Below are 13,859 nucleotides of genomic sequence, written 5' to 3'. Positions count from 1 at the left end.
ACAAGGGAAGACACCCCTGTAATTGTGCTTGCATTTTGTGCACTGGATCGCTTTAAATTCAAGTTCATCTATTTAAATTAGGAAGGCCGTTCATCATAATCAATTCCATAAAACCTTAGACAAAGTTTTTATTTAAAAGTACTGTTAAGATATACCTGTGTATGTAAATTTATCTCAGTATATTTAACACGTAATTTAGAACATGTAAATTACACGTAATAACACATTGCACATCTTCCAGGAAACTGTACTCTGCTACACATAATAATAACTGCATTTGAAATTATTAAATCACAACGCGTCACTATTTCATTTACGTGTGTAATTCCGCCGTCTTTACAGTAGATGGCGCCGTTGAGCTCAGCTGCTACATCAATGTGCTACATTGAACCGTTACCGTAAAACCGTTAATAGATACCACCGATAGACGAAGAAGAATAACAAAAGGTACCCCTGGAATTTCAGGAGGTTGTCCTGCCAGATAAAGTTAAAATAGGATGCATAAGCTTTCTGGTTAGAGCATATGTATCACCGCCCCTCACGTGCTATAAATGCCAAAGATATGGGCACATCACTGCAGTTTTCAAGGGGAAACAGAGGTGCCCCAAGTGTTGAGGTGAAAACAGATTTGGGGAATGTGGATGATGTACAGGATAAATCCAGTAATTGTGGGTGGCAGCACAGGGTAAGTTATGGGGGCTGTGAAGTCAGAAAGAAGGCCATGGAGGTCGAGCAAGTCAAAGCAGCTCACAACATAAGTTACGCAGAGGCTGTCAAGAGGGTACAGAAGGCAAAGGATGGAACAGGACCGGTTTAACCAATGTCGACAGCAGATTTAGTACAGACACATGGAACTCATACAGGACTGACAGTGGAGAAGATTATTTTGTTTATTGCCTATGTTATAAATTGCACAGATCAAGTGAAACACAAAACAGAGAAAATTAAAATAACTGAAAGGAGCAGAGAGGTTTTTTGGTATTAAAGAATATCTTGGGAACATATCCAATAAAAGACTTGAAGGGGAGGGGAAAGGAGGAGGACCAGGGGAGGGGACAATATGATTATCTTACAGGGGAACACCAGAAGTTTGATTGCAAATGGACAAGAGTTTAAAGGATTCATCAAAAAATGCAAAAAGAAACCAGAAATAATCTGTATTCAGGTTATGATAGTGTCCGCAGAGATAGAAAGGAGGGTAATGGAAGAGGATGTGCAACATTTGTGAAACAAGAGATCCAATATAGAGTTGTAGCTATAGGAACACAGTTATATTGTACTTGAAATCTGATCAAGAAATGGCAGCATCAGAGTGATCAATTTTTACAATCCGGCTAACAAACTGTTGTCAGTAGAGGAACTTGGCACATATTTAAAGGGAAACGTAATTTGGTGTGGGGACTTTAATGCACACAGATCATTATGGGGTAATTATAATGATCGGAATGGAGCAGTGATTGAGGAATTGATAGAGCTAAAAAAGTATGATGGAAGTGGTACAAGAGTTAATATTAGAACAGGTGCAGAATCAGCAATTATCTCACATAGTGTCAGACTCGTTGGCAGGTATTTGTTCATGGCAGTCTAAAAAAAGAGACAACTGTAGGCAGTGACCATTATCCTATGATGACTGAGATAGAGCTGAGTGTAGAGAACCAGGATATAGGTGTGTAGAAGTGGTGCTTCAGTAATGCTGATTGGGATACATTTAGAATCAGAATCAGAAAGGGTTTTATTGCCAAATGTTGAGCAGGTTTACAACATTAGAAAATTGCTACGGTGCTTAGTGCAACACATCCTGTCAGACAACGCTTAAATAAACATAAAAATTAAAATTAAAAGTGCTAAGTAGATAGATATATACATGAATGCAGGTGGTGATCACTGATCAGTGCGAAGATGGAATGATGCAGTGAACACAGTGTAGGGTCACGTGTTAGTGGTGCGAACAGTCATATGATTATTGACTAGTATTAGAATAGTTAGTGATCAGGAAATGCAAAAGATGGATATGAATGCTGGGGTGGATGATTTCAATTATTCTATTTGTAAGGCAGTTTAGACGCAGCAAACTGGGAAATAAAGAAGACAGAAGGTGTAAGGAAAAGAACGCCGTGCCGTGGTGGACAAAGGAGTGTGATAAAGTGATTAAGCATCAAAATAAAGCTTTTAAGATATTAAAGAGGAAACACAGTTTTCAGAATTTCATTGAATATAAAAGATTGCAAGCTGAGCTGAGAAGATCCATTCAAAATGCAAAGAGTGACTTCTGGAGGGGTTTTTGTAATTCAGTAGGGAGGGAGACAAAAATACAGAGTGGTTGGTCAATGATTAGAAGGATGAATGGTATAAAAAGGGAGTATGGATATCCAATATTGAGGGATGGAGAAGCAACAGCTGTAAAAGATGAGGAAAAGGCAAATCTGTTCGCAAAACGTTTGTTAAAATCCATCAGGCAATGTTAGTGAAGAAGGGCGAAGAGGAAGAGAAACATAGCGAATAGGGAATTACTGAAACAGGAAGAAGATACAGATGATTTATTAAATATTCCTTTTACAAAGACAGAATTGAATTGAGTGCTTCAGAAATCCAAATTATCAGCACCGTGAAAAAATCAGGTTTGCTATATCTTGATAAACTATCTCAGTGAGTCAGCTAAAGATCTTTTATTAGAATTATATAACAGAGTTTGGGAGGGTGGGAAACTGCTACAAAGCTGGGAGGAGGCAGTGGATGTGCCCATACGTAAACCAGGAAAGGATGATACAAATCCAGAAAGTTACAGACCTATAGCTTTAACATCTAATATCTGTAAAATAATGGAGTGAATGGTAAATGAAAGACTAATGTACTATATAGAAAGTAAAGGATACATATCTAAACATCAAAGTGGTTTCAGAAGAGGGAGGAATACAGTGGATCGAGTATTGTGTTTGGAACATGAAGTCAGGAAAGCACAAATAAACAGAGTGTAGTGGTGCTGTTTTTGACATAGAAAAAGCCTACAATATGATGTGGAGAGAAGGCCTTCTAGTTAAAGTCAGGAAATTGGGTATCAGTGGGAAGATGTTCAGATGGATAAAGAATTTTTTTTTTAAGGGGAAGACAGATGCAAGTGAGAATTGGAAGGATTTACTCGGAGAGGTATCCTGTAGAAAACGTTACACCTCAAGGGAGCATTGTGAGCCCTTTGTTATTTTCTTTAATGATAAATGTTGTGTTTAATGCCATAGAGGTTGGGATAGGGTTTTCGCTTTTTGCAGATGAAGAGAGGAAATAATGTAGAGTTTATTGTATTATTTATTGTATTGTATTGTAAAAAAAAAAATTGCAGGGAGCAACTGGAAAAGTTGAAGAGTGGTCATTTATGTGGGGTTTTAAATTTTCAGTTGATAAGACCAAGACCATGTTTTTTTTACAAGGAAAAGAATTGGTGAGGACGTCAAGCTTAGGTTATATGGTCAAGAAAGAGTGAGTAAATTTAAGTTTCTTGGATTGTAGTTGGATGAAAGGGTAACATAGGCTGTACACATTCAGAAAATGGTGGATGAATGTAAATATAATGAGGTGTGTGTGTGGGGGGGGATGGATTGGGGAGCGGATAGAAAGTCTTTGAGGGCCATATACACTGGATTGGTCAGATCGGTGTTAGATTATGGATGTGTAGCATATAATTCAGCAGCAGACACAACTCTTTTGAAGTTAGACTTCATTCAGTATCGGGCACTAAGACTCAGCACAGGTGCATTTAAAGCAACCCCAACAGCAACTTTACAGGTAGAGATGGGTGAGATGCCACTAGGAATCAGAAGAGAGCAGCTAACACTTAATTATTGGGCAAATCTGCAGGGCTGTGGACAGGATCACCCAACACAAGAGGTACTGAAACCTTGTTGGGAGAAAGAAAGGCAGGAAACAAAGAGCTTTGGGTGGATTGTGGGTAGAAGAGCAATAGAACTTAAACTGGATCAGTTCAACATCAGTCAAAGAGTGCCGTTACCAGCAACACCGCCATGGATACTTCCTGATTATTGGAAAAGAAGAAGGGGATAGGGCAGTTAATTTAAACTCCCATACAGCACAGTGTCGCCACTCAGAAAATAGAGCAGATATCCTAACAGAGGTTCAGCAAACACTTTACAGAATACACATGATGGGGCTTACAGTTGTGTTTTTATGGATTTCAGCTCATTACAAATTTCCCACGTGTGGGACTAATAAAGGTTACCTTTATCTTAACTTATCTTACTATGGAGTATAAGCAAATGAAATGGCAGATAGAGTTGCGAAGGAAGCCACAAAACATGGGGAATTTGACCTGGCTATTAGCTTCAGTCAGACAAAGATAAAGAGTATTGTAAGGCAAGAAATGAAGAAAAGATGGCAAAAACAGTGGGAGGAGGAAAGGAGGGGATGGTGGTTGTATAAAATTCAAAGGAGAGCAGGAGAAATGAGAACCACAGGAAGGAATAGGAGAAAAATGAAACTAGATCTTATTGATTTACTGCAAAAGGACTCGAAGTAACAGTTATCGGGCCTTATTCCAGTTTTAAAAGAGAGTAAATTGCTTGGGAGGATTTGAATTTTTTGTTTATTTGTTTTTTGAGCGACGCCCCCGTCACACTCCACACCAGTTGGTGGCGGTAATGCACCATTCAGTTGTTTGCAAACCGCCAATAAAATTTAGAGGAAGAAGACGACGACGACGAAGAAGAAGAAGAACAAAAAAAAACAGCCTCAGAAATTTTTAGTTACACATCATCTGCTATCTTTGACTTTACTTTCGCTATAATTTAGAAAAATGTAACTTGAAGCAGAGGCAGATGTGCTGTCTGGAGACCTGTACGGAGCAGCAGCCAGTCAGAATAAGCGCTGTTACTGTTTTTATACACGATTCTGGTTTGTGAATGTGGCAGCTAAGCTAGCTCTGAGGCTGGATCGCCTCTTATCTAGCTCGTCAACGTTTGCGCTGAGATAATCAGCCGGTGTTTACCGTCCACATTAACACGTCACACGTCTCCCTCTCAGCCTTCTCCCTGTCATAATCAGCAGGTGAGTCAGCCGAGTCGTTGTTTGGGTGATAAACAAACTCGCATCAGACTCTGTTGTGGACACTCTTCGCAAACTTCATTCAAGGCTTCGTTATGTAAAATATTTTGTGCCTGTATTTTAAAATATAAAACAACAAGGCCACGTTTTGGGCTTATTTAAAATTAAGTCGAGATGTGATAGTGGCTTACTGTTAACCAAGGAGTGTGCCACTTGCTTTTTTCTGGATATCTAACTAGTTACATGAGGGCAATGTTGGTGAAAGCTACAAAGGCACGTGTAGCACAAGGATAAGGAAAAGTGGTGTGGTGTATCAGTCTGTTGCTATCATAATAAATAATGATGTTCAAGCATGTGTATTCATTTCACTTCACAGTCAAAATCAAGTTATACAAGTTATGCAGGAAAGCGTTTCTTCCTTATCTGCCACAAAACCTGTTTTAGTTTCTACTTTTATTTAAGCTCCTTATTGAGTTACACTCATCTTTTCAAACGGTGATATTATTATTTATAATTTTATTTGTTGGGAATCTTTATTTTATTCACGTTTTTCTATTTAATTGAGCTCCTAGTCTTCAGGAATAGTTCTCCAGGCTTCTTGAAGAACATTCAAAGCTCTTCTTTGGATGTTGGCTGCTTACTTCAGTGATGTTGATGTCTGGGCTCTGGGGGGGCTGATCCATGACTGTGTGATTTTTCTACCCAGGTATGCTTTTACTGCATTGGCAGTGTGTTTCATTGTCATGCTGAAAAATGAAGCTGTTACCAGTCAGAAGCTTTTGAGATGGTATTGCACGGTGGATCAAAATCTGATGGTACTTTTCTGTGCTGGCATTTAATTTTCAGAAAAACAGAACTTAGAAAGACATTTGTAAAGCCTGGAGAACTATTGCTCAGGACCACTTTAACAATGCCGAGGTCGTCTGGCTCACTGAAAGCAAAGCATAAAGAAATGATGGCAGCTCAAGACTTTTGCACAGTACCATATCTGTGGATTTCTTTGACTGTTGAGCAAAACAGGCAGTTTGTCTGGATGCAACCTGTGGTGTCTTGAAATTTAATGTGCTTGCACGACAATTAAACATTTACTTAATGCAGTAGCTAAAGTACCACTCCAAAAGTATTGATTCTGATGAACTGTGAAACTACAGTATACATAACTGACTTGATATTTTTGATTGCTTTATGTCTCTTTGAAAGCACAGAAATGGGAATTCTGGGCAGCAGGTTTCAGCTGTCCTCTCAGGGACCAGAAGAGGCCACAGAGGGCACAAGTACCAACCGCAAACATAACTGCGAGTGTAAGAAGAGGAAACGAAATGCTCAGTGTGACTGTGACAGTGATCAAGAGGAGGATGATGGCATACTCGATACACCTCGCAGGCAAGTCCAGCCAGTTCAGAATCAGATATCTTTAAGTTGTCTGTGTTTTGTCTTACTCTCGTTTTTTTCTGTTGTCTGGTTTTGTTTTTATGTTTTCCTCAAGCAGGAAGAAATTAAAAAGCACATCAAAGTACATTTATCAGACCTTGTTTCTGAATGGGGAAAACAGTGACATTCGTATCTGCGCTCTGGGACAGGAGTGGAACCTCCACAAAGTGTACCTCTGCCAGGTAAAACAAACACACACGCCGAGGCATCTTCAAAGCAGCCAGTGTTACATTCTCTTGTATGAGTTATCATATTCCTGCACTTTACAGTCGGGGTATTTCTCCAGCATGTTCAGCGGATCCTGGAAGGAGTCCAGCATGATGGAAATCAACCTGGAGATCCCAGATCAGAACATTGATACTGAAGGTGAGAGTCACAGAAAACGGATGCTAACTGGCCTCCTTTGTACTTGTACTCATTGGCTGATGGCTTTGTACATCCTTGTGTAGCTCTACAAGTTGTGTTTGGGTCCCTGTACCGTGATGATGTTCTGATCAAACCCAGCAGAGTCGTCAGTATTCTTGCCGCTGCTTGTATGCTACAGCTGGTAAGTACGTGTAAAAACAAGTCACTGAAAGGTGAGACAGATATCTGTATTTTGAATGATACCAAATCTTAATAAGTTTTATGGTCTGTGTTCACAGGATGATTTGATCCAGCAGTGTGGCGAAACCATGAAGGAAAACATCAGTGCAAAGACTGTGTGTGGCTACTATGCGTGTGCTAGCATCTATGGCCTGGATTCAGTCATTAAAAAGTGAGAATGTTGACATGATTGGGTTGTTTATGCCACATAAGAAAGTATGTACATGTTTGGAAATGCTTACATATATATCTGTGTATTTGTGTGTCTCTTTCTGCAGATGTCTCGAGTGGCTTCTAAACAACCTGATGACCCACCAAAATATCGACCTGATGAAAGAACTTGGGTGTGTTTGACTGTCAGAGTAGCTTCTCTGTTCATGAAATAACAGAGTTAGATTTTAGAGTTAGATTTGTTTATGGAAACTATATTCAGAGTATTTAATGAATACTTGTAAATTTACCTTCATACTATACAAATTGTCCCCGTTTCAGACTCTTTGATTACTTAAATATAAATTACTTAATCTAAGTACCAGGTTTTACATTCTTTTTTTTCTGGCATTTTTTAGCCCTCATTACCAAGAACAGGTGATATCCACATGAAAAACACATTTAAGCTTTGTTTGAAAACTGGAAACCCATCAATTTCACACCAGCTCTAAGGCCGCTTTTATGGTCACCGTGCACCTCGTCACAGGTGGCGCATGCCTGAAATGATGTTGCATCTGCTGGCGCTTGCCAGCCGGGCATCTCTTGATTTTTGTAATTGGACGTGTTTTTACTGCCATTTTAATTATATTTCGGGACAGAACTTTAAAGTCACAGACAAAAGAGATTATAAAGACGGAGATTTGCAACAATTTGAAAACATGAGACTATATGGGGGGGGGGGGACCCACTTGACAATGTCTTGGCTTCCGGTTTCGACTTCTTCTCTTCCTACATCAGCGCTGATGTGGCAGTATTGTCTGAGTGACGACACCTATCATTCAGGAGAACTGGCCTGCTCCAATGAATACCTGCACCTTAATGGCGAGCATAAAGAAAAGTGACTTTGATGTTGATGTTGCAGTGGTGTGTTAAGTGACCAGTATAGAGGGTATACTAGCAATTTAAATGTCGCAGTCTAAAGTCAAAAGCTAGTTTTGTCCAAGCTGATCTTAGTCTATTATCAACTTGAAGCGTCAGTATTTGCAATACATAAACTTGTCGCTATCTGTTTACAGGGTGGAGGTCATGGAGCAACTCATCCAGTCCTCTGACTTGTTTGTCATGCAGGTGGAGATGGATGTTTACACTGCTCTGAAAAAGGTAGAAAAAGCACAGTTGTAGACATTTTTCCTGTCACAGTCACTGCACTCTGATGCATATTTTAAGCGTTCCTGCCTCTTTCTGCAGTGGATGTTTCTGCAGCTCAATCCGCTGTGGGACGGCCCCATCAAGCAGCTTCTGGCTGATGCCGACGCCTGGCTTTGCAAGCGCAGGACAGGTACTGTAATGCACATTGGGTGAAATCACCAAGGTTATTATTGCTAAAATTAAATTACAAACCAAAAGAAACATTTTAGTTATTTAAGTATTTGCCCACTTGATGAGGCTTGTTTGTTGAGGCCACTGTCACAAAGTGTTTTCACAGTAATGCTAATTTTTAGCTTTTTATATCTTGCTCCTATAAATAAACCCTATATCATAATAAAAGGCTAAAATGAACAATTAAACGAATGGAAATTAAAGCTAGTTAGATTAGCTGTGTTAATCACAGTCTGTCTTTCTAATTAACCTTTATCAACAGACCTTTGTGAGAAGGAACCCTTCTTGAACACAGATGAGGGCGTTCCTTTTCGGTCAGTGTTCAACTTTGTGCGCCTGCAGTACATCATCAATGACCTCGCGTCTGCACGCATCTTGGAGAGGGACAACATTTTGCCTCTTGGTAATTTATGGCTCCGGCTGATGCCATTTCGTCATAAAAGTGCATCTTTTTTTTCGTGTGTGGTTATTTTAACATCTGTTTCTTGGGTTTATGTACTTTATGTTCCAGACTGGTTGACGTCCGTGTATAAAAACCAGTGGTTCGCCATGCTCCGGACAGAGTTTGAGAATGATAACGGGTAAGAACCTGAAACTTCAAACGAGTTAGTAGATTGAATTTGGACTGATTTAGTGGTGCTTTATGCTGCACATGGATCACATGCATTGCTTTTAATGCTGTTGTGATGACAAACACTTCTGTTTATTAGTCCTCAGGAGCCCAACAAAGACGAGTTTGAGCAGAGCAGCATGAGGTGTGGCAGGAAGCTCATTAAAGATGGAGATGTGAGTTTGTTTCCATACAATTATTGTTTATGGATTCATTTCTCCAAAGGGAAAACACTGTGATTTTCCCCTTTTCTCAGTACTGCTGGAGGTGGACGGGCTTTAACTTTGGTTTCGACCTGCTGGTGACCTACACAAATCGCTTCATCGTCTTCAAGAGGAATACTCTGAGTCAGCCATGTGGGGGCGCTGTCAGTCTACAAGCACGAAGACACTTGGCATACAGGTCAGTGGTGCAGGCAACCAGACTGTATAATCCCGCTTTAATTGTAGGATCTTTACCTTAAAAAATGCCTCAAGGTGACAGTTGTTGTGATTTGGTGCTATATAAATAAAATTTCATTGAATAGAAAAAAATTTAAATAGAGAAACTAAAATCATTATATTGAGATAAATGTGCAAACACATTCTTGAGCTAAGAAATATTTGCTCATGAAGCATTTGCTAAAGTTGATTTATATACAGAGTGAAGTTCAGCATTTAAAATGATTAGTTGCTATACTTCTCAGTTGGCTATAGTTATTTTATTAGGATACAGTGATGAAGTTGTGGGCCAGCACTGACTGTGAACATGTGACTGATCAACACTGATCACTGTAATTGGTAGGTGTTATCATATTTGGCAATAGGCTGGCATTTATCCTTTTGACTGTTTAATTTTATACAGTAATGTAAAAAGGAAAGTAAACCTAAAATCTGTTGAGAGCTGATGTAAAGAGAGACAAGAGATAACTCTTTATTGTCATTGTACAGTCATACCTGGTACAATAGTACAACGAAACTGTCCCACGTCGGCACCAAGCACAACACAATACAAACGAGACAACACAGTAACTTAACGTAATAAATAAAAAGAATGAGTGTATGTGTGTTTTTAAAGGGAGTGTCATGAGTTTGCGTTCTAGAATTTGTTAATAGTCTGGACTTCAGCATTTTTTAAAGTTTATAGACGGACAAAGAGATGATTTGTCCATGCCGGTAAACGGGGCATTGCAGTAATCACAATATGAATAAACACGATGACACAAGTGCATGAATGATCATTTCCAGCTTAGCTGAGGGGACTGTATGTCGCAATTTATCAAATTGTTCCTTAAATTAATGAAACGGGGACAAAGATTTTACTTGCAGGTCGAAGCCCAGAAAATAATCAAATATTACACCAACATTTCAAATGCTGGACTTAAAAGTTGAACAAAAATAAGGAAGAGCCCAGCTGATTTTAGGATATAGTTCAAAAGTAGCTTTAATCATGATCTCAGTCACAGGACGATCCGGAGCACAGCAGCAAATTTACAACGGAGCAGAATCGATGTGTCGCAATAGTCCAGACAAAGTCCAGACCTCAACCTGAAGAAATGAAAGCTGTGTAGAAATAAATGTCTGCACACCTCAATGAACTGAAGCAAAGTTACAACGACGAGTGGGTCAAAATTTCTCCACAACCATGTGAGACACTAATAAAGTCACACAGAAAAGGATTACTTGGTTATTGCTGCTAAAGTTGCTTCTACCAACTACTTTGCTTTTCACGTGACTTTGTCTGCATTTGTTGTGTTGTGTTAACCTACTTTAAACTTGGTAATGACTGGATCATTTTTATTATAGGGTGTATACTCTACTCTTTGACATGAATGTCTCATGTCTACTTCTATGCATGTTTTTGTTATATATAATTTAACATATTATACCTAAATTGTGTATGTATACAAATTTACAATAGAAACTGATGTATAGTTTATAGTGTTCAGCTGATAATGTATTGACCCTGTGACAGCTACAGGTTACCTTTGTTTCCATCAATGTTTAGGCTTAGCTGTGTGCTAGTGGTGCCCTCATGTTTAAATTAGAGGCATGTGAATGCTGTTAAACTTCATGTCACCTCTTTGCAACAAATTGAACTAACCTGGTGACAAGCTGTTGAAATGTTTGAAAGCTTTACCTATCTTCAAACATCTTTGTCTCCAGGTTACGTCTTGCCTCCTTTGACAGTCGTGGAAAGCTGGTCTGCAGTCGCTCAACAGGTTACCAGCTGCTCACTTTAGAGAAAGACCAGGTCAGTGAATACTCACTAGTCACCATTTCTAAAAGGAAATTGTAAACTTGGTAACATGCTTCAATTCCTTCAATCCTACAGGAGTATGTGGTGATGAATCTGGACAGCCGGTTGTTATCATTCCCCCTCTACGTGTGCTGTAACTTCCTGTATACATCACCTCAGTCAGATCACCGTCCAGACTCCTCAGACAAAGACAGGTCTGCTCACAGTGTGTCTTGATACCTGCTCACCAGCCATTAGCTGCTGCCATTCTTCTGTTACCGCAGAGACACTTGACACAAGCTTGTATGTACAATCTATGGCCTCATTTAACACATTTTGACACTGGACATACCGTCTGCATGCTCTCTAAACTCAGCGAGATGTTCTTGGGGAAAAAACGTTTTGTATATATGTCTACATGGGGTTTACAGTATAATGAAGCCCTATGCTAGTGGTCAAGAGGGATCGGACCACCTTTTGCTCTCAGAGAAGCTTCTCTCCACCTTGTACCTCTGCTGTTAACCATCTGCACTGGGATGCTGGACCATTCTTAAAGATGGGAAACCTCCAGGTGTTTGGTCATTAAGCAGACTTTGTAGGGCTTGACTTTACACTTTGTTTTTTCACTGTGTACAGGACATCGTCATCGGGAGCACAAACAAACACAGTGAAACTGAGTAGTTCCATCACATTTCAGAGCTTCTTACAATTTCCTAAGAGGAAACACACATCTGTTCTTAGAAGGAGAAATTGTGCATTAAGTAAGGACAAGAGTAAACTCACCTTTGCGTTGCTGCTGCATAAGAAGCCACACACCTGCTCAGTGCAATGTACGGCTGCTGGTCATAACAGTAGACAAAAAGATGAAGCGACAAATGCAGAGGCACAAAAAGAGCACGATTTTATCAGCCTGTAGCTTCCAAGGGTCACTCCGAGTTGGTCATTTCCACCACCTTGTATAAAATTCATAATCCACGATGTCCACCAGCATCACAAGTTTAAGACTCAGTAATCCTCCCCAGTTAAAGCTGAGGTTGCAGTAAATACTTGTGCTATCTGGTGCTCTCAGCATAATCTTATTTTTTTTGGCTCACAAAATAAAAAAAATTCCAGATTTCCTTTCTACAGTATTTATCAGCTACACTCCCCACTGTGTGTTTGCTGGTATTAAGACAGTCACCTGCTCACTCTTCTTTTACAGTGCAGCTGCTTCTTGTTTGGCACTCTACCATCTATACTCTAAGTACCATTTAAGTTCTGTTTTTGAATACTTATCATATTAATTTGGGAAATATTTGTTTGGCGGTTTTCTTAATCTGTTGTTACCTCATGTCGTTTTGATATCTAATGGAGGTGAAAGCTTTTATTTGGCCATTATTTATTATTTTGTACTTCATTTTTATTCGTATCGATGTACTTTTGAAAACAATTTCTCCACTGCCAATAAAATTGCCCTCTGACACGGGCTGTGGTGCTATCACATAATCTCTGCATCTAGTGAAGGTCTTTATTGCAGCTGCAAGGTTATGTTTTAACTACAGATGATAGATAGTTAGGCATGTTATCAGTTTAATATGGCCAATTCATTAACGTAAGAAACTTGAAGCCTGATCAGTTGCTGTTTGTTTCACTCTTTAGTCAAAAGGTTCAAAGGTCAGTGTGCTGTTGGCATATCTTTTGTTTTTGTTGGCTCATCTTCAGAGTCTGTTCTGGTCTCTGCAGTAATAAATGAATTTAAGGCTCAGAAGTTTAATGGCTAATAAGAGCCTGGCTCACCAAAGAGATTTTTATCTAATCTGGCTTCTCTTTTATCTCTCTGTTGTCAGCGTGCCTAATCTAGTGCTGAACACAGTCATTGTAATGGGGAAAAAAATGAAATTCTCAGAGGCAGGCCACATAAGGAGAAATTACCCCCAACTTCTGCTAACTAATGGTCGGTTCTCAGCCCTGTAGAAATATGGGCGGGTTCTCATGAGGTACCGAGGTAGAGCCAGCACCACATCACTGAAAGAAAGAGTTTAGAGAACACTCGTTTCCCAGCTGTACATTTATATGACGTAAGGACCAAAAGTAAGAGTCTTGTAAGTTGTGAGGTCACAAACACACAGTTACTCGTTGTCTCCTACCTGCTGACTACTTCTCGGGTTTGACTCACTGTGCATTTTCCGGTCATTTGTACAAAAATGAGTTCATTTCCATTCTACCAGATAGGCTGCATAATTAGACGTGTGCAATTTAAACATATTAGATTTCAAGTAGTAAAATTATCTGTGTGGTTTACATCAGGTCTGCAGTGTGTTTATTGCTCCTTTTATATCATTTACTCAGGCTGAAAAGCTGACAGTGTTGCCTTTGTTGTACCACCATGTGTGTATATAAGAGTATACTCCACTGTTGTCATTAAAACATATGCAAAAGTGTTATTTGCTATCACTTT

At 39.4% G+C, this 13,859-nt stretch overlaps 1 protein-coding gene across 3 annotated transcripts; it reads left to right on the top strand.

The window, feature by feature from the left end:
* The first annotated feature begins 4,682 nt into the window (after positions 1-4,682).
* gmcl1 (germ cell-less, spermatogenesis associated) lies at positions 4,683-13,842 on the top strand. Of its 3 annotated transcripts, none has more exons than XM_014409746.3 (15): positions 4,683-5,052; positions 6,255-6,432; positions 6,539-6,662; positions 6,750-6,846; positions 6,930-7,027; positions 7,125-7,237; positions 7,344-7,409; positions 8,292-8,376; positions 8,464-8,554; positions 8,858-8,998; positions 9,107-9,176; positions 9,306-9,381; positions 9,462-9,607; positions 11,350-11,437; positions 11,519-13,842. In XM_014409746.3, exons 2-15 carry the CDS (start codon positions 6,257-6,259, stop codon positions 11,657-11,659), a joined length of 1,512 nt encoding a protein of 503 aa, XP_014265232.1. In that variant the 5' UTR covers positions 4,683-5,052; positions 6,255-6,256; the 3' UTR covers positions 11,660-13,842. The 3 variants fall into 3 exon arrangements, with proteins under 3 accessions (XP_014265232.1, XP_076742560.1, XP_014265239.1); XM_076886445.1 differs by having other exon boundaries at positions 6,255-6,436; positions 6,543-6,662; XM_014409753.3 differs by having other exon boundaries at positions 6,250-6,432.
* Positions 13,843-13,859: the final 17 nt, after the last annotated feature.

This window comes from Maylandia zebra, linkage group LG7 (assembly GCF_041146795.1).
Source record: "Maylandia zebra isolate NMK-2024a linkage group LG7, Mzebra_GT3a, whole genome shotgun sequence".
Classification (NCBI taxonomy): Eukaryota; Metazoa; Chordata; class Actinopteri; order Cichliformes; family Cichlidae; genus Maylandia; species Maylandia zebra.
Note: the sequence above shows the minus strand (reverse complement) of the source record. Positions and strands in the feature narration are given on the sequence as shown.

Coding starts and splice junctions, on each gene's coding strand:
- gmcl1 (XM_014409746.3), top strand. CDS start 6,257: ATGGGAATTCTGGGCAGCAGGTTTCAGCTGTCCTCTCAGGGACCAGAA. Junction 7,410..8,291: donor GACCTGATGAAAGAACTTGG/GTGTGTTTGACT, acceptor ATCTGTTTACAG/GGTGGAGGTCATGGAGCAAC. Junction 9,382..9,461: donor AGCTCATTAAAGATGGAGAT/GTGAGTTTGTTT, acceptor CCCTTTTCTCAG/TACTGCTGGAGGTGGACGGG.